At 40.6% G+C, this 27,427-nt stretch overlaps 1 protein-coding gene across 1 annotated transcript in view; it reads right to left on the bottom strand.

Moving 5' to 3' along the window:
- Positions 1-3,479: 3,479 nt before the first annotated feature.
- Positions 3,480-27,427, bottom strand: part of slc39a11 (solute carrier family 39, member 11) — a gene marked incomplete at its 3' end in the record, with an annotated part of 89,926 nt that continues 65,978 nt past the window's right edge. The window contains exon 5 of the mRNA XM_071530059.1: positions 3,480-3,609. Within this exon, the coding sequence (XP_071386160.1) occupies positions 3,480-3,609 (130 nt within the window). The remainder of the gene's footprint in view (positions 3,610-27,427) is intronic.

Below are 27,427 nucleotides of genomic sequence, written 5' to 3'. Positions count from 1 at the left end.
TTAAGCATTAACTAACCCTTAATTAATGTACCCTTGTTTAAAAGTGTTTTATTTTATTACCTCTTTTTTATTACTTTTCCTGTACTTGACTTCCTTGGCATTGTTCCGCCAACTGCAGATCAATAAAGTGCAATCATATCATATCCTATATAGGGTTGGGTATTGTTTGGATTTTAACGATTCTGATTCCGATTCTGCTTATCGATTCCGGTTCTTAACGATTCTTGATTACAATTCTTTGAGGGGCAGGGTCAAAACAGGTCATATGCTTATTTCACAGAATTTTTTTATTTTATTTTTTTTTTAAATATGACTTTACACAAGTCATATTCAGAAACTTCTAACTTGTGCGCACATTAAAAAAAGCAAAGACCGGGGTATTTTTCAAAGTCTTTGTAAGTCTTTGTCACTCAGACTCCGGTATGGCCGGTATGAAGAAAGGTATGTATGTTGTCTGTCTCTGGAGCTGTGTGTGTGTGTGTACAGTTCAATCCTACCGCACTTGAAGTAGGTGTGGAATACGTGTTCCTTAGTTCACAGTCTTCTTACTGCAGGCAACAGGTTCTGTATCTTGTGGGCTGGGCTCGCCATCCAGTGCTGGATTAGTTCAGAGAGCTAATACATTTAGTAAAAACTCTATTGCAGCTAGCGGACTTTTAGATCGCTAACGCTTTTAGCATAACTCAATGGAGTTGAACATAGCGAAAATTAGCATCATGGCTAGCGGACTTTTAGATCGCTAACTATTTTAGCATAACTCAATGGAGTTGAACATAGCGAAAATTAGCATCACTGCTAGCGGACTTTTAGATCGCTAACGCTTTTAGCATAACTAAACTAAACTGCATAACTAAGAAACAGGAAACTTCTTCTTCTTCTTCTTCATTGGTTTTACTGGCAGACTACAAACCAAAGGTGCATGCCGCCACCACGGAAACTGAAACTAACACGAGTGAAATCTGTTTAGGAACCGATAAGCAGAATCGAAATTAAAATGTCTTAATGATTCCTTTGGAATCTGAATTTTGGAACCGGTTCTAATTTGGAACCGGTTCTCAATGCCCAACCCTAATCCTATAACTATCCTATCTTATCTTATCTCATCTTATCTTACAGAGGATTTTGTATGTTATCGTTTCAAAAAAGTTACTAAGTTACTACGAGTGTGGCGGGAGACTCTTACCGATTAATCCACTACAGACAAACTTTACCAGCTGGCACTGGGCGGGTGTTCACTTCAGACTGTGATTGGTGCGGACACACAGATGAAAAGCCGACAAATAGACAGAGAGAAGAGAGAGAGGGAGGGCAAATCCATGGAGGAAGCCTAGCGGGAGCCATCTTGTTAATTCAGAGTCCCACTGACTGTCCATCCCATAACCTGCTGACCACAGGCCTGTTATCATAGATCATGCTGGTGCCTTTCCTCCTTCTCTCTGAACAAGCAATCTCACACTCACACACACACACACATGCACATCACACACACACACACACACACTCCCACTCATTACCACACTCTCACTTCCTCTATGACTCGTCTCCATCAGGGCGTTTTCGGTTTATTTTACTTCCCTTTCTTTCAATTTTATGCAATTAGTTGTTCTACCATTTTTGTTCAGTTCACTTGTCTTTGCTGGTTATGTTGTCATGTCTTTCTTTCTTTCTTTCTTTCTTTCTTTCTTTCTTTCTTTCTTTCTTTCGTCTGTTATGAGGTGAGATGTTTGTATCTGTCTCTAGCTTTACTGCCACCTCCATGCATTAGTCATTTGTTTCTGTTCTTTCTATTTTCTTTATGACTGTATTTAATCACTGCAAATAAACTAACACTAAAAACGAAAGTGAATGGGGGAAAATGAAAGCCAACCGTTTCTGGTGTGTATTGTAAAACAGCTTTGAAGAGTGTGTGCATATCCATGCGTATCTTCCCTCTTATGTGACTGTATATGTATGTGTGATCACGGCGTAAAGAAAGTGAAGCGCCCACAACCTTAAAGAAAACTCAGGATAGTGAAGAGCTGCCCAGATTCACACAACATAGAAAGTTAGGAATACTACCAATTAATATGACAGAGGGACAGAGTGTGACTGAGACGGATTGGGAAAAAGAAATATCAGAAGCATCAGGACAGTAAAAAGATGAGGCAGAATAAGCCATCAAAGAAGCTCAACGTTGGATGTTACAGTGGCAGCCATTGTAGAAGTCCCTCCTCATGCATTCATCCTGCATCTATGCTGAAGTAGCACTGCAGACTAATTCATTCATGAACATTAACCCCAAACTAAAATCTGTGTAAAGCCTGAGATGTGACATTTCTTGGCCAGGTCTCACTTGGAAAAGAGATTTTGAATTAAATAAAGTAAAATAATAAAGGATAAAAAAAAAAACATAAACATAATAATGGTAAAAAGGACGCTACAGATTTGCCATCTGCTATTGGCTGATCTTTGGTGCCAGGTGATGTCACCTTCTATAGAGTACAACAGGTGGTGACATCACTTGGCACCAAAGATCAGCCAATTGCAGATGGCAATTTCAGTAGCATGCTTTTTACCATTAGATTACCATTAGGCTTTACACAGATTTGGGTTTGGAGTTTAGTTACTCTTTAAGTATACTGGAGTCAGTGGTGGAAAGTAACTAAGTACATTTACTCAAGTACTGTACTTAAGTACAATTTTGAGGTACTTGCACTGTACTTGAGTATTTCCATTTTATGCTACTTTGTACTTACACTCCAATACATTTTAGAGGGAAATATTGTACTTTTTACTCCATTACATTTATTTTACAGCTATAGTTACTAGTTACTTTTCAGATCAATATTTTATATTTAAAACATTTGATCATCTTTATAAAATAACTATAAAATAGCATTTTTCTAGATTCGACTACCCAAAAGTATAGCTAAATTGTTAAGATTAGCTTCACGTTGACAACTTTAAAATGCTGCTTACATGTACATGTATGTCAATAAATCAGTATTAATATCCCAATAATTTATGAAAAATATAACTCTCTAAATGGGGACAGTTTGCATAATGAGTATGTTTACTTTGATACTCTAAGTACATTTTGCCGCCAATACTTATGTACTTTTACTTAAGTAAGATTTTGAATGCAGGACTTTTACTTGTAATGGAGTATCTTTACATTGTTGTATTGCTACTTTTACTGAAGTAAAAGATCTCAGTACTTCTTCCACCATTGACTGGAGTACAAACTCTAGTGTCTCTCAACTAGAACATTCCTTGTAAACTACTTTTGTCGATGGAGCAAAAGTGCTGCAGTACTTCAGCAAGAATGCAGAGTAAAAGTGGGACTTCTACAGTGGCTACAACTGCAGATGCCTGTATGGTTTTCTGTCATTTGGTCAATGTTTCTTTTTGTTGCGGTCCAGAACACTGTGGCTGCAGCAACAGTGGGACGTCGGGTATATACTGTATGAGCTGATGTGGGTATATGAAGGGAGGCTTGCCTGGAAGAGGTCCGGCTCTACCTATCCTGATGCTCATCTCCTCGGGGTCAGAGGGCTCCTCCGCTTTCTCTTTGGCCAGCTTGGAGTCTGGGGGAAGGGCCAAGGCGGTGTGGGGGTCGGCCCCGACACCCTGCAGACAGAGAGAGAGAGAGAGAGAGAGACAGAGAGAGAGAGAGGGAGAGAGAGAGAGAGGTTGGGTTAAAAACTGTGTAGCTCCAAATTGATTTTACTCTGTTGGAAATGTTTCTGTTTACATGCCCGAAGCTATTGACCGTACACCGGTTCAGGTCAGTTTGGGCTAAGATGTGAACATGAACCTTTGATACGCTGCGATGGAGTCTCCCTGCTGCCATAAAACAAACCAATTAACAGACTAGAAAGTGTGCTCAGTTGACATGAAAAGTTAATCAGTTCTCCCCTGGTCCATAACCAACCTTCATACCAAGTTTTGTGCAAATCCGTGCCCAACTTCTTGAGATATCCTGCTGACGGACAGACGGACGAACAAACACAGACACGGATGAAAACACACGGTTGCCCCCCTTCCACTTTGACTCGGCAATAATAGACTATTACCAAAACACAGGGAAGAAATAATGATAGTAATCTGTGATGTGTTTTGTTGACATCAAAATATACCCGTAATGCTGTGTGAGTCTAGTTTGTGCAGACAGTGAAAATCAAAAGTTAAAGTCACAATGACATGGAAAATGACGGTTTTAGCTCATTCTATCACACCATTTGACAATTTATGCCAAATAAATGACAAAGAATTTATTTTCTTGTATTTTATTATCATAACTGTTACTTCCTGGAAAACAGAAAATCTTTAGCGGTGTCTTCATGTTGTATCAGGACCATCACAGATCTTTGAACAATCCTGCCACCCTCCCATCAAATAAAACTGCCTTTCTCTCCCTAGCTGAGGTAAAATCACTCTGCATAAATACATCCACAATGAACCTGGCAGTTCTTTAAATTGCAATACCAGCTTGCAGTTGTTTTCAAAATTCATTTCCCTGGTCGGCACAGAGAAAAAAAAAACCTGGGTGATGATCAGTCACTTTGCATAATGCTTTGAAAATCCACTTATTTCAGCACAAAGATCTAAACTTCACAGAAAAGCCTTTCTAAATGTGAATCATGTTAGATGATCTGATGTTAGAGGCTAAATGAGTCTGAGGCCCATAAATCCACACTGAAGACTGAAGAATGACTCAGGGCCGACCACAGATGCGGGGTTAATGGGGCGGTCCTTAAGCTCACCAGGTTGATGAAAACAGAGAGGCCACACACTCATTAACAAACCATCAGATGAGCAACCTCTAACAGTGAGAGCTGCAAAACCATTTCCGTCCATTTGTCCTCCCTTCCTTCACTGCAGCTCTTTTATTCCTCCTCCCTTCTTTCTCATGCAGTGTTTGACGCACTTGGTTTAAAAGCAGGTAGTGGGAGGGCTTTTAGGCACAAGGTGTGTGTGTGTGTGTGTGTGTGTGTGTGTGTGTGGCAAGGTGTACGGAAGGTACTATCACTGACGTACATGAAGCAGCATGTGGAAAATCCCAAACCAATAATACATTGGTGACATTGTTAAAGTTTACATATTATAAATTTTACATAGAAAACTCAAGCTAATTATAATAACTGTGTAATGGTAAAATAAACCATTGTTAATATATTTTATAGCCTAGTTGCATTTAAAGCAAAATATTTTGGATTGATGTAGAACATGTTGTAAGAAAAATTACTGTATAATTTTGATGTTATGATTTATTTTGTTAACAACGTAAGTGAAAAAGATTTTTTATTATTTTGCCACAAAGTGGGTACATTTCATTTACTTAAGAACAATTAGTCTGTATTCCAGTCTAATTTATTTTCAATTAATAAATGACAGAAAATAAAGTGTCCAGCACTACTTTGTATAAAATTAAGAATACAATAATGAAGAGGTAATAGTATAAATAAGAACAATACATTTTCAAGAAGTACAATTTGTGCACATGAAACACGTGGCATCGCTTTTTATTCTGTGTGTGTGTGTGTGTGTGTGTGTGTGTGTGTGTGTGTGTGTGTGTGTGTGTGTCCAGCCTGTCTCTTGAATGAGGTACACTCTTAGTCATCTGAGCACAGACCCTGAAGAGGCCTGATTATTCTCATGGAGCGCTCCCTTCAGTCTGATGAGCAGGTCAGAACACAAGGTCTGCTGGTAGAATAAATCATCAGAGACAACATGTTCCCACTGAAAACACTGAAAACAAAGCGGTTTGTACCGGCTGGGAAATATCAAACACTCCAGAAAAAAAAGAAAAAGAAAAAGCAAAATCAACGCTTGTTTACTGAGTGTGAGGAACGACAGTAGAAAGAAAATGAGAATATTGTTGAGGAATCATTGACAGGCAGCTTTGTTTTCACTGAAATGTGTCTTGCACCAAGTGAGGGAAACACATTAGCATATTGATAGCGAATACATCACAAAATAGAATAGAATGAAATAGAATAGAATAAAACGTAATTGTCCAGCCAAGGCAGGAAAATCATCTATGGTCTCACCAATTAAAACACAACATCACATCCATATTCTGATTGATGAAATAATGCTATCATCGTTAAGAGCAAAGATGAAACATTAAAGGTGCTACATGCAGCATTTTAACATCAATACATCATTACTGCATTAATTTAGAGACATTAGTATAATTACTGTAAACAAACCAGAGCACCAGTGGTCAGCCTGTCAGCCTCTATCAGCCTCTACTCTGCATCCTCCATTGTTTCTCCACCTGGTGGATCTGGAGGGAAATCTGCTGGATCACTTTACGGCACAAAACAGGAAGAGGTTCTGTTCTTCCAGAGCAAACGGAGCTAAAGCTGAAAGAGTTTCTGGCAGCAGATGGTGGAAGGAGGAAGAAAGGAAGATGGAGAAATCACTTCCAATATGTTGATCCTCACTACCAGCACATCTCCACCGTGGTCTCATTTGTTTACGGTAATTATACCAAGGTGTAGGGCTGAACAATTAATCAAAATTTTAGCGAAATCGCAATATGGCCTACTGCGATTTTCAAATCGCAGGAGGCGCAATATTTGTTAAAGGAGTAATGTGTGTCAAAATACCATTTTAAATTAAATATATGTCCCGGCCTGCACATCATATTCTACAGACTTAAGAAAACATCTTTGTTTGGTACAGATCCGCGCAAAAATCACACCATAATCGTTTTAATACGTTTTTCAATGAAAATGTGAATAATGATGTAAAAATGATCATTCCCTCTAATATCGCAAATCATATCGCAATTGCAATATCAGTCAAAATAATCGCAATTAGATATTTTTTCAAAATTGTTCAGCCCTACCAAGGTGCCACAATTAATCTGACAATGATATATTGATTGATTTCCTGCACTTTACCAGCACCCAGAAGCAATTGTAAACTTTTCAATGACATGTCGATGTTTGAAAACTCTACACACAGCGCATTTAAAAAAAAAAAAAACAGATGCAACACTCCCAGAGGTCATTCACAACCTTTATATGAGCAATGTCATGAATAAATTCATTTTAAACTGTGTTTGTCATTCTTCCTCGTCGGTTATTATTTCCGCCAGCGAGCAGTGAAGTGTGTGAGATGGACGCAACCCGCCGAACTCCAGCAGCACACACATGGACATGAAAGCAGTGGGAGCGGCATGGAGGTTTGCTCGGGCATAAACTAACGAGGAAGGCAGTGTGTGTGTGTGTGTGTGTGTGTGTGTGTGTGTGTGTGGTGCTGTGGGGATGAGGCGGTTTCACTGAGGAGCGGGACCACCGACGTCAAAGCTGCACCTGTCTGTCGGCCTGTAGGAAACTGTATGTATGAGAAAGTCAGAGGTGTGTGTGTGTGTGTGTGTGTGTGTGTGTGTATGTGTGTGTGTGTGTGTGTGTGTGTGTGTGTGTGTATGTGTGTGTGTGTGTGTGTGTGTGTGTGTGTCAAAATGTACAAAATATACCATCAATAATGTTTTGTCTGTCAAGGTTTACAAAATGAACCGTCACCGCCACGTTTCTCGCATCCGTGATACCTGTCAGCGTGTGCGTCTCTATGTGTGTGTGTGGGCATGTCTGAGTATGTGAGTGTGTGTGTGTGTGTCTGTGTTTTAACAGACTGTGTGTGTGTGTGTGTGTGTGTGTGTGTGTGTCTGGCTTGAGGGGACAGGTTATGTAGCATCTCAAGGTGTGCCATTAACCTGCATTGGCCTTTGGTGACGGGCCGTGATACAATCTCATCAGCAGGTCCAAGCTCACCATTAAACACCTAGCGGTCTGGCTCCGGTGACCACTGAAGGGCACCTCTCTCTCTCTCTCTCTCTCTCACTCCCCCCCCCCCCCCTCTCTCTCTCTCCCTCTCTCCCCCCCTCTCTCTCCCTCCCTCTCTCTCTCACTCTCTCTCTCTCAGTCTCTCTCTCTCTATCCCCCCTCTCTCTCCCCCCCTCTCTCTCCCTCCCTCTCTCTCTCTCTCTGTCTCTCTCTCTCCCCCTCTCCCTCCCTCCTCTCTCTCTCGCTCTCTCTCTCAGTCTCTCTCTCTCCCCCCCTCTCTCTCTCTCCCTCTCTCCCCCTCTCTCTCCCTCCCTCTCTCTCTCGCTCTCTCTCTCAGTCTCTCTCTCCCCCCCTCTCTCCCCCCCTCTCTCTCCCTCCCTCTCTCTCTCGCTCTCTCTCTCTGTCTCTCTCTCTCCCTCCCTCTCCCCCTCTCCCCCTCTCTCTCCCTCCCTCTCTCTCTCTCTCGCCCTCTCTCCCCCCCCCCTCCCCCCCCCCCTCTCTCTCTCTCTCCCTCCCTCTCCCTCTCTCTCTCTCTCTCTTTAACCGTACATTAAGAAAGGAGGCATTTGATCGTCTTACTACAAAAATCGTCAAATGAAATTTGGTGGATCACATGTAAGCACAGTCGATGACTCCACTTAACACAACAGAAAGCTCTCTGTACTGATTTTTTTGCTACATGCAGCATTTTAACATCAATAAATCATTACCACCTTCATTCTGGGACATTAGTATAATTACCGCAAACAAATGAGACCATGGAAAAATCACTTCCAAGCTAGAGATAGAGGCTACTGATCGTCTTGTCCATGGTCTCATTTGTTTACAGTAATTATATCAAGGTATCATAATTCATGTGACAATCATACACTGGTTAAAATGGTGCACAATCCTCTCTCTGGACCTTCCAGCTGTCTGAAAAAACACATACTCTTTTTTTTTTTTTACCACCTCATAGTTCAATTTCTCAGTTGGAGGTGGTGGCGGTGTGGGCACACTGGCACAAAATCAATGCATTTTGTTTGGCAATCCTCTTAGTAAATTGCATAAATTGTGCTGATATTATTTTGCCTCAACTCAGTTAAGTTGGCATTCCCACTGAAGCTTTTGAGTGGCTGACGGAGGCAGCAACAACGTCTTGGTTTCCAAGGAAGAACGGCAGAGATAGCAGGCAGGCGACTGGCTGGGAGTTATTACACCTTAAATATATGTAGGTTCAGAGAATTTCAACGAGTTTCAAGCGTGAAAATCTCACTCAACAACTGGGCCAGATCTCTGAACCCGCCCGCTCCTCCTCGGGTCGAGCAGTAATCCCCAGCCTGCTGATGTCTGCTAAAGATCTCTGTGTAGTAGCACTCGATATGAAAGTACTCCAGCTATCTGATGTCTATGTGATTCATTCCCTGTGAACGCTGTAGAGGGAGAAAATGTCTCTGAGGGCTTGTAACAGTTTGGTGAGGAAGGAAGGAAACTGAGAAGGAAAAGTCAGTCAAAAGTCAAAGAGGCAACTTCCCTGCCTCCATCAAAAACACATTCATGTCACACGTGTACACACACACACACACACACACTCATGCGCGCAGACACACACACACACACTCCTGTTATCTCTACTTCATATATTGCTGCTGCTACTATCAACTTGGCTCAGGTTGTTTGATCATGGAGGCACGCTTTCTCAAGCAGAGCGAAACCTAACCGGCGTTCACACACCGTTCAGGCTCCTTGGTAAGTCTTCAAGAAAAATAAATTTGACAGATTTCAATCACAGCAGAAGCCAACCTCACCGACATTCCTCTTACGATGATAACCGAGTTAGCTGGACAGGTTTGATTGACAATTTGACATAAACCTGGGATTTTCTGTTCCTTAAAGGCCCAATATGTAACTTTTCCGCATTAAAATGTCTAAAAACGACTAGACCTATGTTATATATTTTGTTGAGTTGTGTACTTACATTATCCCAAATGTTTCCAACAATTTTCAAACCTAGAGAAACCCGTAATTTTAATCAAGGTAACGGTCCGTTTCATTTGGTCGCCTGTCAATGGCGTTATATCCCCTTTACCCCCTCTACTACGTGCACGCATGCGTCAGTTTATCCAGTTTTAAGCCACATTTTTACGGTACACTTTTTAGATCTTGGTCGTTCTTAACTATATCTTTTAACCGGATGAAGGATTTTAGTCATCGGACGTCTGGATCTGAAGTTATCAGAGAAACAAGCTGAGCAAACGTTAGCGGCAGCTCGGCTCGCAGCCCCTCTGGACATCCTCTGTCCGCCGAACAGTGTCAGAGAAACACTGATTTTTTAACGTGAAACTGCTTTATTCAGTGTTTTTACCGGTTTTAATCACTGGGTCCGTTTGTTTTGGAGAGGAGGAGACCTCTGCGGATAATTCGGCTCCCGGTAAAAAACCTCCTGAACGATGAACACTGAAGGAATCCTAGCCGGGAGAAGCTGACTGCAGAGCACCGTCTGTCTGAGAGAAACCGTACGGCAATGGTGGTTGTTTAACAATGAAGACTACAACTCCCATGATCCCACGGTACTTCACGACGTCATCAAACTCCGTCTTTTGTTATTATTGTTTTGATTGAGAGACCCCTAGTGGCAGAAAATTACATATTGTGTGTTTAAAGCAAGCTTAAAGTTCAGTCTAACTTGTTACTCTTTAAACTCAAACCATCCATGAACTCATTTCCAGACATGGCTGCACTTTGCTTAGAGAGGCGCCAACAGATCGAGGCGCTATTATATAATTAGAAAAGCTTTAGGGGAGAACCGTGTACTGAGAGATTGAGCGAAGGTCCTTTGGTGTTTGAAAGATACAGGTTTAGTTAAAGAGTGAATCAACACTATATCACATAAGGCAGAAAATCGTTGTTGCACTGCTCTCTATGGATTCAAACTTTCAAAAATGCTGCACTTCTGGCCACAGTGCAACACGCCTGACAGTTTCAATCCATGGAGAGAAGTCCAACAATGATTTTCTGCCTTATGTCACTTAGTGTTGATTCACTCTTTAAGAAGGGATTATTTACAGTTTACCAGTGTGAAGTATATTCTCATATTTGATTTTGTTTGTTTGAATGTTTGTCCTTCGATGTTTGTCCTTTCCTTACAGGGAAATAAAATCATATCCTGCCCTTTTGAATACTTTCCACAATCAAAAGACCATTGAAATGATGCAATGTGGGCTGTAGATGCATCCTACTCACACATTTATTTACACATTTTATTATTTATTTATTTTTAATTCTCTCGTTTGCCTCTCTCCTTCCAGTTGTATTATGTTTATGAGATTGGTTATCTTGCTTTTTATTTCCTTTCCCTCACGGTCTATGAAAGTTAATTTGTATCACTGTATGACTTTCAATCATGAAGTGAATGAAGGATGGCGGTGACAGAATAAGCGAGATCAAATGAACAAATGGGTGGATTATAGCAAGGATTTGAGGGTGATGCGGGTGCTTGGAGAGTATACAGTATATATGCAGTATGTCTATGTATGTGTATGTGTTTTAATTTATATTCTTTCTTTTCTTATTTTTGGTATCTGAGCCTTGTTTTCATGTCACCGTGGTGTTTCGCTTTTTGAAAAATAAAGTAAAAAAAAAACAAATATGCCATGATTGCTCTCATTTTAGAGGCTTTGGCAATGTTGAATTTCATACTATAGCCAGGTTCATCCTAACCGTACACTCTGACACACACCGTATACCGTGGGACTGAAGAGCGATTTGGAAACTGTTTACCTGTCACGCCAACATGTTAGACGAGTGTCAACAAAAGGAAAAACTGCAATGTAATCACCTCTTCCTCTCTGATCTATCCTATGGTATCATTTAAACACCTGACATCCGCACAAATGACATCTGTCTTTGTTCTGTCAAGGAGGGAGAAGCTAATGGAGGTCAAGAATACTGGTATCGAGCGCTGTGATTGGACCGTCCATATTTGTGGTCTGGATGCTCTGAGCCTGTGTGTCCGTATGAGTAAAGTGACTCATGCGGTACTTTATGGTGACTGGTTTGAAAACAATGAAGGCCGAGGACTGAAATATTGACACTGAGATTATCAAATGACACCAAGGAGCAGTTAGGACTTTTTCTGCATCATGAATTCCCTTCACAGTATCTTTAGCTTTGTGGAGCAAGCATCCGCTCTGCCTGGAGGGGAGCAGGCGAAAACAGAAAACAGACTTTCTTCACCCTTTGTGGGGTGAATAAAGTGTCAAGTAAATATATACACTACCAGCCAAAAGTTTGGACACACGCATCTTTCTTTATTTTTGGTATTTTTCACATTTTAGAATAACAGTAAAGACATCAAAACTATGACACAAATGGAATAATGCAGTGACCAAAAAAAGTGCTAAACAAATCAAAACTATCTTATATTTTAGATTCTTTAAAGCAGCCGCCCTTTGCCTTGATGGAAAGGCAAAGGCTTTGGAAAGAAATTCATACAGGATCAACTTCACTATTTGCCTAAGAAACAGAGTTCAAGCATTTAAGCATACGCATTTGATTAAAGTGGCTTTAAGATAATGAAAAACATCAGGTGTGTCCAAACGTTTTACTGGTAACTGTAGATTGAACATTCCTCCACTTATTTACAAGCAGCCCGCTTTCACAATGCTGATTTCCACACCGTTTCCTCCTTGAGCTCTTGACAAACCACAGACATCCAAACAGGAGAAACCTCAGCGCTGGCATCGCTTTAAGGAACAGGCTGAAGCGGAGAGTGTTCTGTTACCACTAAACAACATCGCATTGGCCCTGCTGACGACAATTCAGAGAAGCCCCCCCCCACCAAAGACAGCTCAGCCAGAAATTATAATATGAATACGATGAAAGTGAGTGATTCATGGGGACTGAGTCTGTCCTCGTCTGCCCTCGCTCCTCCCAGAGCCTCAGCCCAACTCCTCGGAAAATGAGAGGACACATTTTGAGTTTGCAGCTTCTGGTCCCAACCCCACCTCAGGCAGGTGTATGAAACTTGCCCTTTTTAATATGCATCCTAAACTTCTACTGCCACTTTGGCTCTATCCCCGGGGAAGGGGAAGTGTTTGAAATAGTGAAGTTATAAGAAAGGGCATAGTTGGTTGAGAGTCACTGGGTTTGCTCAAACTGCATAATATTCAGGAAAGAATCGCCTGCTGAATTAATGCAGTGATAGATGCAGGATAAATCAATGTAGGGAGACTTAATGATGGCCGCTGTATACTACTGATGCCTTCACACAGGAGGCTCAAGCAGCTGTGTGTGTGTGTGTGTGTGTGTGTGTGTGTGTGTGTGTGTGTAAGGCGTAAAAAAATGTCCCATTACTGACGCTGCCACCAGCATGTTTTCTTGCTTACATGACACATATGCGTGTGCATCAGAGTATTTGTGTGGATGTGTGTGTGGGCATGTCTGAGTATGTGCGTGTGTGTGTGTGTGTGTGTGTGTGTGTGTGTGTGTGTGTGCGTGTGTGTGTGTGTGTGTTTCAAGGGACTGATGCCAAGACAGGAGCAGTAATCTCCCAGCATGACTCTCTCTCATACTAGTTAACTCCTGCCTCTGCCTCTCTGTTCCTGCTCTCCTCCACACTACCCACAACCCCCTGCAACACCCACATTATTATCGCCACAGTCAAACCGCATGACATGAATAATGCAATCTTCCTCTGGACATCAACTGAATACACTCCACTTCCCAGTAGGGGCTATCGCAAGGAAACACAAGTCACACACCAAGCCGAAAAGTAAAAATCCCAGTGTGAATTTATCACCAGCAGTCGCACAAAACGTCCAAACTGAAGGCGCTGGTGAATTTTTCAGCCCGGTAATGACTGTGGCTGGTAGATGAGAACAAAAAGAAAAAGTCTGTCTGTAGACTTCAAAGATAGAGCTTGAATGTGTAAAGTGGCCACTCACTCTAAAGTTAAAAACAGCAGCTGCCTGGTGGAAAAGTTTGACTCGCTACTTGAAATACTGGAACTGGAGCGACTGCTGTCAGAAGGAACTTTAGGTACAATTTACTGAAATATTTCTTCCATTGTATTAACCCACCTCCCACTGTGTGGAGCCTCCATCAGTCCTATTAAAATTCACCACTGTTACTTCCAACAAATTCCAAGAAACAATCTACTTTTGTACACATGTTGATGAGATACCATAATAATAATAAGATAATGAGATAATAATAATAAGATGCAATAATAACCGTCTCGATCTTGTCTGTTAGTAAGTATTCCAAAATTCAAATACTGGCGGAAACTGACAGAATAGGCTGTCACTGGATTTTAGAAAGCAACTGGTAGCAACAACCTCAATCAAATGTGATAAAATTACTTAAAATCACTAAATGAAACAAAAGTCCCAAGGTAAGACTCTTCTTTGAGAAACTTTAAAAAGTCTTTATTTCATGGGTTCATCTAAGGACATTTAAAAACACTTGTGTTTTTAAATGTCCCTAGATGAACTGATAAAATAAAAGGCTTTTTAAAGTTTTGTTTCATTCGGTTGCATACTCCAAACCAAAGAGCACCTTCATTTTATTTTATTTTTTTTACATGTTGCACCATTTTTGTAGCACTCTGTTTTTATTCTTTGTTCCACTTCAAATTACCAATTTTAAATCACTTAAAAACTCTCATAATCTGATAATATTGAATAAATCTGACTAATAACATCCTACCAACGGCTGGCACAACATTGAATATTTTGATACTTCCAGTCAGGTCTAAACATCGAATGTGATGCTGTTAAATCAATCTTTCTTATTCACATTCTCTTTTCTTTCCTATTCACATTCTCATTTCAGGCAGTTTCAGAGTTATTTCAGCATCTGGAGCTCACAACAATTTCACCCAGAAGCAAACAGGATACCGACCACAAAGAGAGCCCACACTTTCTCAATTTTGGCGTAAACGCACAAACCTGTGATTGACACCACTATACTCAGCAGTAAGCCTTTCATTTTCTGGTCGAGTGGCACTGCTCTCACAACCTATTCTCAGATTTGAGTTCTTTAAGTAAGAAAGAAATGAAAGGTAGACGCATTTAATGACCTGGTGCTGCTGAGTGGCAGGTTGCAGGAGGTGGCGTTCAAAATATAAAAAGTTTTTGTACTGGAAACATTTGCTGTACTATCTATTTCCCCTCTGGGTTATTTTGTAGGAAACTGAGCTAGGTTGGTGCACAAGCAGACTAGACTAGACCTTTATTTATACAGGGGAAGGTTGACTGGACACTCACACAATCACACGTTTACACCTGGGAGCTGCCCAGTACGACCAATACAATCTTCCACTGTCGGCCAGGGAGCAGCTCCATGGGATTAACCGGTGGGTTAAACGTTTCACTCACTTTCCCAGATTCACCCGGCCGCTCCGAGATTCAAACAACACTCTAGAGCCCTATTCGCAAAAAACCTTGAAAAAAAACAAAAAAAAAAACAACCCCAAATCATCGAGATGCCGATTCGCACGGGACTAATATTATCACATGACCTCTGTGTTTGGCGAAATATGGTAGGTAATTTGCGGAGGAATTTTTACTTTACAAATTACGGACATGGCAGATTCGCACGGGATTAAGATCACAGACGACCTCTGCAATTATTACAAATGACTAGAGGTCCCCAGGTAATACTAGTCGAGTGCGAATAAGGCTTAGGTCAGGAATGGGAACCCAAACTCTACACAATTGCACTAATTAACTCCCCCGTCTCTGGCTCAAGGTGTGCTGACCAGTGAAATCGCCTCGGCTCTTCATGGCACTCGACTGCCTATCACTGCTCTAGGTTACAGCCGCCCCAAGTGCTGAGAAAACCTCTCATACATATCGGTCATATCTCTATAGAGACTTTACAGTTGCATCACAAATCTCCTAGCTATTGCTGAGGACATCTGGACATGAATGTATGTGAAAAGTTCTGTTTTTTAATAGGCTAAGGTGATATTTTGCTGGTTTATGTTTCCTCAGAAACACAAGTGACATAAACACAGAAACAATGATAGTCAGTAGACAGTGGAGGCACAGCAACATACACACACACACACACACACTCACACACAACAATACATGGGAGGGGATGGACTTATTTTTCTGTTATTTAATAATTTAATTGATGATTAATCTCTTGTTACATGCTTTGGCAACATTGTTTGTTTGTGAACTGTCATGCCAATAAAGCACCTTGAATTGAATTGAATTGGACTCTGCTCAGGTTAGGTTTACTGCATATGCATGGGTTAATATACAAAGATAGAGCTTGTCTAAGTAGGCTACACAACTCATTTTTACTGTGAATCAAACAAGAGCCTAGCTGTGTATTTGGCCTGGAAACAGAAAACTTGTAGCAGTGAATGAGCAGTACAAACTGGAAGGAAGAAGGAATGTGAGGTACCCAGCATGATGTCTGATCCTAACCCTAACAGAAGGTTCAAGGATTGTGATTGGGTCTTAAAAGATTTAAGACATGATTATAATTCTAAAGGTACATATGGTTCAAACAGGTTAAAGGTGAATGCTGCTCTTCCACACTATCATGACTGCCGCCATCATGGGGGTCCACTGGATAATTGGCTGTGTGTAAACAATGGCAAGATAACAGCAACCTAGCTAGAAAACTAGAGATACCAAGCTTGTTGTGGTGTAGGTGTGGGTCAACTCACTAATGTTATAAGTAAAAGTGAATAGTCTGACGAGATAGATTTGTTTCCAAATTTGAGTTCCTGTGACTTGTCTTACTGTCTTGTCTTCAGTCCTAGTTTCTACTCTAGATCACTACACAAGTAGCTGTTTTTTGGGCAACAACAAGCTAAGAAGTTGGCATTATCTAAACACAAAATCAATCAGATGTATCAGTGATGAAATGATCCGTGTCGAGTGAAAAGCAGCACAGAAATGAACCAGGTCTATTCAATTCTGTTGAGACGACCAAGTTGTACATTTAGAAACGCAATCAGGTATTTCCGGCCATTGTTGCCCAGGAGCTGAAGTCACCTGAAAGCCCTCTTTTGGCCGACAGACTATGTGAAATAAAGCACCTCCAATTCAAACTCCCACCTCCAGGTCACCAAGCCTGTAATCAGAGAACCCCACAGCGCTGTAATCACCACTGAAACATTTCACACCACCTCTTTCAAAATCAACTGAATTGAGCGTTTCTATAGGCTATTAAAATAAATGCATCCCAAATCACAAACGCTTTAATAGTGGACAGTTATAACGCACTCTTCTCTTTCATTTTCCTTTTTAATGGATTTCATTTGCATGTAAATGAATGGCGGACATTGCTTTGTCTCCCCGGCAAATTAGCAGTTGGTCTTTCATCTGAACACAGTGGCGTTGATGGACATTTCAGCCAATGGCGTTGGCCGTAGAGGCAGAGCCGCTCAATGGCCTTTTCTGCCATGGCTGAACATCTGACATTTAGAAATAATCAAGGGATGGATTCAACGCACACCTCTTTCCATGACCTTGTCTTCCAATTATCACATTAATATACAAATACATGCTACTAAGAGGAGTACACATGATGCTCATTTTTCTTTCAGGAAAATGCACCAAATTCCACTTTAAAGCATAATATTTCCGGACAGTTATGCACTGCCTTATTTTCCAGCTTTGAGGGTTTTTTTTTTTTTCCTAAAATGGCCGTGCCAAACAACAGTAGCAGCTCAGTAAAGCTTAAAATTGAAAACCAAACCCTTCCGCGATGGCTCCAACTGTCATAAAACCAAAGACAGAACAGTTTGTGTCCAGGCAAGGAGGATAAATGACATTCTCCTGCAGCTCCGTGCTTGAATGATTTTGTGTGTGTGCGTGTGTGTTTGTGTGTGTGTGTGTGTGAGAGATCCAGGGGGGCGAGGAGGGGGTTGTGTGTTTGAAATCAAGTCTTGATGGAGCCTCAGTGTATCAGCGGTGTGTTTGTGTAATCACAATCTAAACTCGCTGCAGCTTCCAAGGCGTGTGACTTCAGAAAACTGAAATAGCTGCACTTTTACCCCTCGGTGCGTAAAGATGCGACACGTTTTTAATCAACTGGTGTCAACGCTGAACACCATCTGCTGGAAAATTCAGTGGAGATTTCAGCAGTTACATTCTGATTGTCTTTGTAGCACCTGGGAGAAAAAAAAAAACACAACAATCAGGATTAAAAACTGAAAGAGGGGAAGAAATAGGTCGGGATATGTTTACATGCACAGAGTAACCTGCCAGCTGACCATACTCCATTTAAAGTCTTATTCAGATTACGCTGTTTACACGTTTGACACCCTGTGATTCTGTTTCCATGAATATAAGAGTTCAAATGTGGGCGGGTTGGAGCGTAAACATGGAAAGCGACTACTTGCTGCCACAAATTACAGATTCTTCAAAATAAAAATGAGCCACCGGGACGAAACCAGGGTGTTTCAGGAAGAGGAAACAGGGTTTTCGAGAGTGAACTCCCAAAAACATGAAGTAAACACTAAAATACTAAATAAAAAAAAATATCTGCCAAAATTGAGTGAAAAAGTTATTTTTCATTTCATTGAGTTTCATTGTGTGTGATACATTGTTCCCTATTTGAGTTCTCAAAAACAACTGCAGGATTTGAATTTGAACTGTACTGTACGCTTCTGAAATGCTTTCCCACATCAGTTGTGTCTTTACTTGTCATCTAGATTTTTTTGTTCCTTGTTACTGTTTGTTTTTTTTGTTTGCTTTGAGGTGAGATGTTTTAATTAAACACTTTGTTTTTTATCTTACTTGCACAAATGAATATTTTTTTTCCTCTTCTTTCTGTGCTTTTTAATTGTACTTTACCACTGTATTTTATCACTGTGCAAATAAATTAAACAAAAGAAAACAGAACAGAAATAGGAAGAGTATTGAATTATTACCACATCAGGACCTTTACATAATAAAATCATTATTTCTGAGGATGACATTATTGTATTTTTTAAATTGAAAATGAAAATAATTTCAGCTAAACAATTAATCTCTCTTATAAATATGTAGTTTTTTTTATTTAAACCCTGCACATAGTTTGGTAAGTCGGCCAATATAGCCTAAAGCATCAACCGCACATGAACAGATATAAAAACAGAGATTGACGCTATATGCTATGAAAGAGAGACAAACTTCCACACAAACTGTGTGTGTGTGTGTGTGTGTGTGTGTGTGTGTGTGTGTGGTGGAGGGGGTAATTAGTACAGTGCAGTGCTGTGAGTGTGAATGTATTAATGGTGTAAAGATTTCCCTGTGAAACTCTCCTCAGCAGCTGATAAGAGCCACTTTGTCTTCAGCATGCAGGAGGTGTCATCTGCCAAGGCTATTTATATCAGCACGGCATCTAAATGCCATGCACACACACACACACACACACACACATACACACACACACACACACACACACACACAGGTGTCTATGTTTCTAAGGGGAGAGGTAACGAATTACAATTACTCTTGTTACAGTCGTTTTTTTTTGTGCAGTTGCACTTTTTGATTTGTATTTTACTTTTGTATATTAAACCACATCCATTACAAATACACTAACCCTAATACATAATAAAAACTGCACAAGAAAAGAAATAAGACTCACTTAATTTGTGACTTAGGGTTGGGATCAGGCTAAGGTCGGGGTTAGGGTTACATGGTCATGCAGTGAATAGGCAAGTGACACTTTGAATATGAACACTTCTCTTCTGTAAAAAAGTAACTTTTACTCTGAGTTCATTTTAAATCAGCTAGTTTTTTACTAAGGTACACCACCAGTCAAGAGTCTGGACCCACCTGATTGAATGTTCTGTGTTTCTCATTCTCTTAAAGCCATTTTGATCTAAAGGCTTCTGCTTAAAGGCTTGACATTTGTTTCTTCGACAAATATAAATAGTGAAGTTGATCCTTTGTATGAATTTCTCTCCAAAGCCTTTTGCCTTTCCATCAGGGCAAAAGGCGGCTGCTTTAAAGAATCTAAAATATAAGATAGTTTTGATTTGTTTAACACTTTTATGGTTGCTGCATAATTCCATTTGTGTTGTTTCATAGTTTTGATGTATTTTCTATTATTCTAAAATGTGGAAAATAGTATATAAAAATAAAGAAAAATGTGGTGTGTCCAAACTTTTGACTGGTAGTGTAGATTTTTACACGAGTTATAGTTACAGTACTTCTACTTGAGTAGGATATTGTAGCCCTAGTTCCACCCCTGGCATTTTACCTATGTGTGTGTGTGTGTGTGTGTGTGTGTGTGTGTGTGTGTGTGTGTGTGTGTGTCTTGTTCATTAAGCCTTGATGGGAGAGTGATTAATCAAAGTGTTAATGGGAGCAGATTTGTTATGGGTGGCCTCAAAGCCTCTCATTTACTGCCATTCTTCTTTGTTAGGTACTGTCTCCCTGAAGTCTTTGTGATTAATGGGTTAACACAAACATTCACACACACACACACACACACACACACACACATCTTTTTTCAGTGCCATGGACTCTCAGTGCCCAGCCCACATGGGTTTACACAACACATCAATGCAGCACACTGAAACAATGAAACACATGATCATGTTGCCCAGGCTTTACAGATCAGGTTTTCCACAGAGTCCAGCTTTTCCTCAAGGACAGCTTCCATTTAAGACTTCCATAATCATCTCAACAGAAGACAGGAGCAGAATGGAAGTCATTTTGCTATAAAGAACATTTCTCAGCTCATCACATGGACAACAGAAGGAAATGAAGAGAGAGATCTTCAGCTTATGGACAAGTTCCCATACCGTTCTATAATACCCAGTGTATGTTTTAATTAAGGGCCGGGTCACACAGGAGGCGTTTTGAAGGCTGAAAAACGCAAAGCATGCTGCGCTAACTTTTTAACCTGCAAAGCAGAGTAGCATGTTTTGTGTTGTTGCTAGGCAACCACAGAATCAGCTGACAATCTGCTGTCAGTGACTCAACCAGCTGCTGTCTATTGTGCTAGCTAATGTCAATGTGATTTAGCAGAATTATACGTAAGTAATGCCCGACGAGGTGTCCATTATCAGGAATTAATGGACAACGGGGAGGCCAGAACCGTCCAACGCGCAGCGGAGTTCATTAATTCCTGATTACGGACACCTCGAAGGGCATTATCCCGCTTATACCATGGTCTCAGTTTCCCTGGTAACACCTGAGGGTTTGACTAATACCTGGAACAATCATTACCGTCCCATAAGGTTCTTATGCAATGGAAACGTTGTTCACTACTCCAGTAAATAGGACGAACCTTAGATACGACTTGGCAGCAGGAGATATTTCTAGTCCGCTCAGCTCATAGAACCCTTTGGCTCAGCTATGAGCCAGAAAGCTAACGTTATGCTAGCAACATTCAAAGTCAATAACAAACAGTAAATATAATTTGACAGTATGTTTAACAACAAGACTAGCTAGCTATCCAGCCATGTCATTGTCCCCAAATCAATATCAAGATTTTCACGAACGTACAAATTGTAAACGGAGGCTTTGACCGCGTCCCTGTTGCTATGGTTACTCATTTTAGATACAGGCTGATACTACGTAGCCAGCGCATTAATTTAGAACAGTGAACAGACAGTTTCACTGGAACTACTTAGTAGGTGTCCATTATCAGGAATTAATGGACACCCTGCAACCAATCAGAATCGAGTATTCACCCAGACCATGGTATAAAATTATTATAAAGAATAAACAATCACGATTAAAAGTGACCACAGATTTTGAGAGCAGCTCTAATTTGCCTCCAAGCTGTTTTCTGTTCATGTCATCGTGGTAATCATGGTAACTCTGGTTCATGAAGTCGTAAAGCTCTGCCATATTTATTGTTTACAAGCGTCACCGCAGAAGTCTTGTGTCTCCGTCGATCCGATTGGACAATAGAGAAAAAGCCGACAGTGATGTAGGGCGCATTTAACTGCATTCATGCCGCTCTTCCAAAAAATGTGATGCACACGGAGCGGAAAAAAGACGAGGCACACCGAAACGCAACAGCAGCTTCACTCACATTGAAAACTACCGACCTCTGCTGCTTAAAATGTGTCCTGTTTGATCAGGTCCTTGATAAGACAATATGTCCATAGTTTAGGTTTATACCAAATATACCAAAATACCATTTTCTTTAAAAAAAATAATGTCTAAATTCTTTTTAATATACTGTATAAACCATTCAAAATAAACACAATTTCAATGGCCTAAGGGAGAGCTGTAAGTTTCCCAAATTAATATTCTTTTAGTGAGTCTTTAGTCTATTGCAAAGACAAAGCATTTCACACCTCAGTCTGGTATCACAGGACTCCTACCCCACTCCACCTCAGCTTGCCAGATTCTGAACAGTATTAAAACAGGCAATTTCTTGGCATCCCCAGACACCTGTGGCAGAATAAGAATCTTGCTACAAGTCTCCATCTTTCTTACAACATCAAACAACAACCACCAACATATTGTGTAGATCTTAGTCAGACTCAGCAAATGAAATGATATCTTCAGCATATGATAGGATACCAATAATCCTATCAGCAACTTTAACTCCCAGTTTACAGGCGCTCAAATAGAGAGCCGTCATGGCTGTTAATGTATGTTGTCAAATGTCCACACACACACACACACACACACACACACACACACACACACACACACACACACACACACACACACACACACACACACACCCACATACACACATACACACACACACACACACACAGCTACTTTTCTCTAGAGAGGAAGGTATGCCATCATCTATCAACATGTAGGCGTCAAATGCCCTCCTAATTGATGAAGGTATAAAACACTCTGTGTGTGTGTGTGTGTGTGTGTGTGTGTGTGTGTGTGTGTGTGTGTGTGTGTGTGTGTGTGTGTTCCAGGGGGGTGACAGGCTGCCAGGTAAATTGATGTCTCCTGGTTTGGTTCCCAGCTCTTAATTAATGAGCTCACAAACTGGTGGAGGACAAAATATCATATTGAGAGGGCTGAGAATAATAACACCCACGTTCATGTACACACAAACACACACACACACACACACGGATACACACACACATCGGTGCGTGTGTAATAAGGTGTGGATCCTGTTGACATCTGAGTGGCGGTGATGATGATGGTGATGATGTCAAATTGACAGACTCCAGCACAGTTTACTGAGCCTGTAAACAGACTTAACTGGTCTGAATACACCAGGAAACATATTAGTTTCAATATTTGATGTTTAAGGTATACAGCATGGAAAAGCAGCGTTACACTGACTACAAACAAATAGAATTAAGCTTTTAAGAGCACTTTGTATAAAGCTCAAGTTTTTAGACACGCATTTAACAGATAATCTGTTATTCCTGTCTCTATGCTGTAAGAAGCATTTTTAATTTGAGTCAGCTATTGGCAATGTAACATGCATTTCTGAGCCCATTTTCCCTTTGGTGGTGTATTGTCTATTATTCCTGTGGATAACTTGCCAAATATAGACAATGTAACATCAAACTGAGATATTTCCAGCAGCTACAATGCAGTTTGATATGAGAAAATGTTTCAGGATGTAAAGCATCAGCGGTAAACGTCAGGTTTTGGTGTCAGTCCCTCAGAATCAAAGAGCGAGGGCTTCTTCTTTCTAGAGCCGCCATTTTAACACCAAGAGACGATCAACGATCATACAGGGAGAGATCCATCGTAGAAGAGGAGAGAGACCAGTTTATCCACCCACAGGAGCAGGAGAGAGACCAGAATGCAATGCAGCAGAGAGACAGGTTGGGTTTTGAGTAAGGGGCGTGGCCAAGACTCGCTCCTAGCTAGCTATATATCCCATATGCCCACCGTTGATTGAAAGCAACAAGTTTACGCCCATTCTCTGGGGGTTGTTGAAAGGCATTCTGGGAAATGGAGGAAATCACTGACTGCTGTAGAGGTAGACGAGGCAGGTTGAGGGAAAGTGGGTACAACAATAAAGTAAATCACAACACTTCATCACAAAATAACTCCTATTCTGTTCTCTCCTATTCTCCTATTACTTTAGGCTCTTTGTAATTTTGTCAGGAGAAATGCTCTACGCAAACACTAGTTATCGTGAAGCATGGGTTCGGGGACAGTGAAGTAAAACTGTGTATTTTTGCTGCATGAAATTTGCATTTCAGAATGAGACAGTAGACAATCACAGCTTCTGAATATAATTTGCATACATGTTAAACTATATTGGAGCAATGCCATTCCATCGCTCTCAGCAGTCTATGCATCTCCAAATAAGAACCGTACTCCCATTCCATTCCATTTACACACACACACACACACACACACACACACACACACACTACTTACTGTTATTCTCTGGACCCCTGCCTGTTTCATTTCCTTTCACATCTATTGTGAGTCTATAAATGAGTGTGTCATTATTTGTTATCACAGAAAGTGTGGGGCAATTATGCTTCCTTTTTATGTGTGTATGTGTGTGTGTGTGTGTGTGTGTGTGTGTGTGTGTGTGTGTGTGTGTGTGTGCGGACCCCTGCTTATGTCGGAAGAGCTGCATCTGTGCAGGTGATTGCTGACTTCCTGCTGTGGGAAGCTGCAATCTACAAGCCATGTCTGAACAGTCAAATAATGTACAGTGGCAGCCAGTCACTTATCCTACATGCACCCGGTGTTAGTCCTGCAGGCAACTCCATCTATATGTATGTACAGTAGAGCTGAATGAAAAAAAAAATTGAAATTGCAATATGAACTTCTGCTATTTCCAAATTCAGATGCTGCAATTAATTGCTTAAGAGAGAGAGTTGTGTCCAAAATGGATTTGTGAACAAAATGTTTAAGAGCTGCAGGTAATCTTTGGTCTGTGAATCAAGTACAATATCGGTGAAAACCTTTCATCAGACTCAAACTCAGTAAATCCTGCACACTGACATCTATTTAAAAAAAAAATAACAGAACAACTTTTCTTTGAACTATTTTAAAGTTCTAAAAATGTATGATAAGAACAATTTGAAAATCACTTGAAAAAAAAGTTTGCAATATTCTGTCAATTAATCACAAATTCAGCCCTATTACACAGTAGCACCAAATTTGCAAATTATAACATCTAAAAACACCATTTCCTTGTACGGCTGAAAAAAGAGCAAAATTCGATTTTTCCCCAACAATTCCTCTTCAGGATGGAGCTCAAGTGTGTAGGGGAAAAATGTGGTTCAAAGTGAATGAGCAAAGGTTCAAGAGTCTTCCGTGGATTCTTTATTCAGGAATGTCTGGAGAGAAAACCTTAAGCACATACACTCAAGTGGGCTGCGGGATATTCTCTGACAAAGGGTAGAAATGTCAGTTTTTTTATACACTTCAGTATGTACAGTTGCTTTGTCCATCCTTTTCTAAGAAATCAATATATGGCTAATCCAGTTCTACAATACACACTAAGATAAAGTCTATTCTTACATGATTGTCTCTAACAATGAACACTAGTCTGAGGGCTAAACTTCTAATATCATGTGGAAGTCATAAATGCACTCATGACAGCTGCATGATCAGATGAAGATCCTTTACTGAATACTCCATTGTAAGATATATAGGACAAACACACAATATCATATTTTATTTCTACTTCAGTGGGCCGATGCTGACCGAACACTGAGCCAGCATTAAAGTCATGTCGGGTCGTACTTTTCTCCGAGTGGGGAACACATCACAACTCGGCCATCTGAGTAGTTCACGTTCACATGCTTTATGGTGGGAAAAAAAAATGTTCGCAAAGGTTTTGGCCAGCTTTCTAGGCTAACGTTAGCAATTGAGCTAGCGATAGCCTAGCTAGCAAGCTATCTTTGGCTATTTCAAGGGATTATGAATGTAAACACCACAGGAAGCTGAATGTCGTAGCACTATAGTTATCAAGAAATATCCATGTCTTTTAAATTTGTACTTGTGGTTCATTTTTGGCTTTATTGTATGAAATTTCTTATGTTCACGTACGACTCTGTGTTCGGCAAATTCGTGCTGCATCTACAATTCTCCCAACTTGATCATCCGACATAATAAGGTGTTCATGTGGTACTTCCTGGTCGGAAACTCATTCGGACCGTAAATCCGACACCGCCTGAACGCAGCATTGGCCCTCACACCAGGCTGTGCAGAGAAGGAGGCTAGGTAATGTGTGAGTGATATTTCACCACAACATTTCAGCTACTCATGTTCATGAATGGGGATTTTCATACCCAAGAATGACAAGTCGATACTTGAGTCCTTGTAGTAAACAATCTCCCTGAACAACCTTCTCAATATAGCAGGGAAGACCTTCACAGACGGAGATGATATTGTGGTTTTGTATTGTATTTTATACTGTAATATCTGAGACTCACCTTGTTAAATAAAGGAGAAATAAATAAATAAAAAATTACAACACACAGCTGTTTTGCTTCCTCACTGAATCAACCGGCTCTGCACTGGAGACTATAGACTGCTACACTACAGACTGTACTATAGACCGGTGGTTCCCAACGTTGGGTCCGGGGACCACCAGGGCTCCTTGAGGGAGTTCCAGGGGGTCCTTAGCAAATTCAAATAAACTTCACCATTATTTAATCTACAAGAAGTTAACACAATTAGAGAATGTAGAAGAATCACTGTTTTGATCATAGTTTCTCTGTTATCTCTCTAGATACAATACAGATAGTCATGGAATTCTGGACAAAATCATATCTAACATTAAAAATGTTTTCAGATTTGGGTCCGAGAGACAAAATCTCATCAAATAGGGGTCCGTGGCCCTAATGTGGATTAAATTAGGGGTCCTTGATATGAAAAAGGTTGAGAATGACTGCTATAGACTATGTGTTGTTCTCATAACGAATCTCGGGGCTTGGCGTTCGTTCTCGTTGGCCAAGTCACTATCTGATGCATCTTCAGCTGGCAAGTTAACTTCTGCCATTTTTATCCTTTTGTTTTGGAATCACACTTTGGGCGTTGCATATTATGTGAAATGCGTCAAAGAGGACGCAAACACACAAAGACCCACAATGTTCTACCCCAGCGGACATTTACAACACTCAACTGATTAAAAAGCTCAAAGCCAAATGCAAAAACATCCTGTCTAGGCAAGCTGTGCATATTTAACAACTTGGATATGTTTGGTGCCAAGTTTAATTTTGTTTATTAGCACGGTGATAAAAACATTAGATGCAAAGTGCTAAAAACAAAGTGATAAAAAACAGTGATAATCAATTGGGTGGGTGATATTAAAAAAGAAAACAAGGGGCAAAGGGAAAAACATCTCACCTATAAGACAACAGAACAAAGATAAACTTTAAAAAGGAAACAACATGGAGATGAAAAGCAAAGACGAGACTGAACTGTGTGAGTTTGAGACATTTGAGACACTTTTAATCTCTTTGATCTGCCGCTTAATGAATTTCTGCTTTTCTGAAATTAGAAAGGTGTCAACATGATTTGAAGAAAAGGCTTGAGGAAGCATGGAAAGGAAGGAAGAAGCCTTTTACCATACACACACACACACACACACACACATAAACAGACCACCCTAAGGGACACCAGGAACCGGGTTGACATGGTTAAGTAGTGGAATACCGGTTGGAATAATTAATGAGTTTTATGAGTGTGTGTTCTGCATGTTATATATGGCATGGGAGCAGATGTGTGGAGGGTGCACACACACACACACACACACACACACACACACACACACAC

This window comes from Centroberyx affinis, unplaced genomic scaffold, assembly GCF_046629955.1.
Source record: "Centroberyx affinis isolate AG114_WGS23_722 - 3 ecotype Tasmania unplaced genomic scaffold, CSIRO-AGI_Caff_v1 ptg001874l_1, whole genome shotgun sequence".
Classification (NCBI taxonomy): domain Eukaryota; kingdom Metazoa; phylum Chordata; class Actinopteri; order Beryciformes; family Berycidae; genus Centroberyx; species Centroberyx affinis.
The sequence above is the reverse complement of the archived record's forward strand: the minus strand, read 5'-3'. Positions and strand labels throughout refer to the sequence as shown.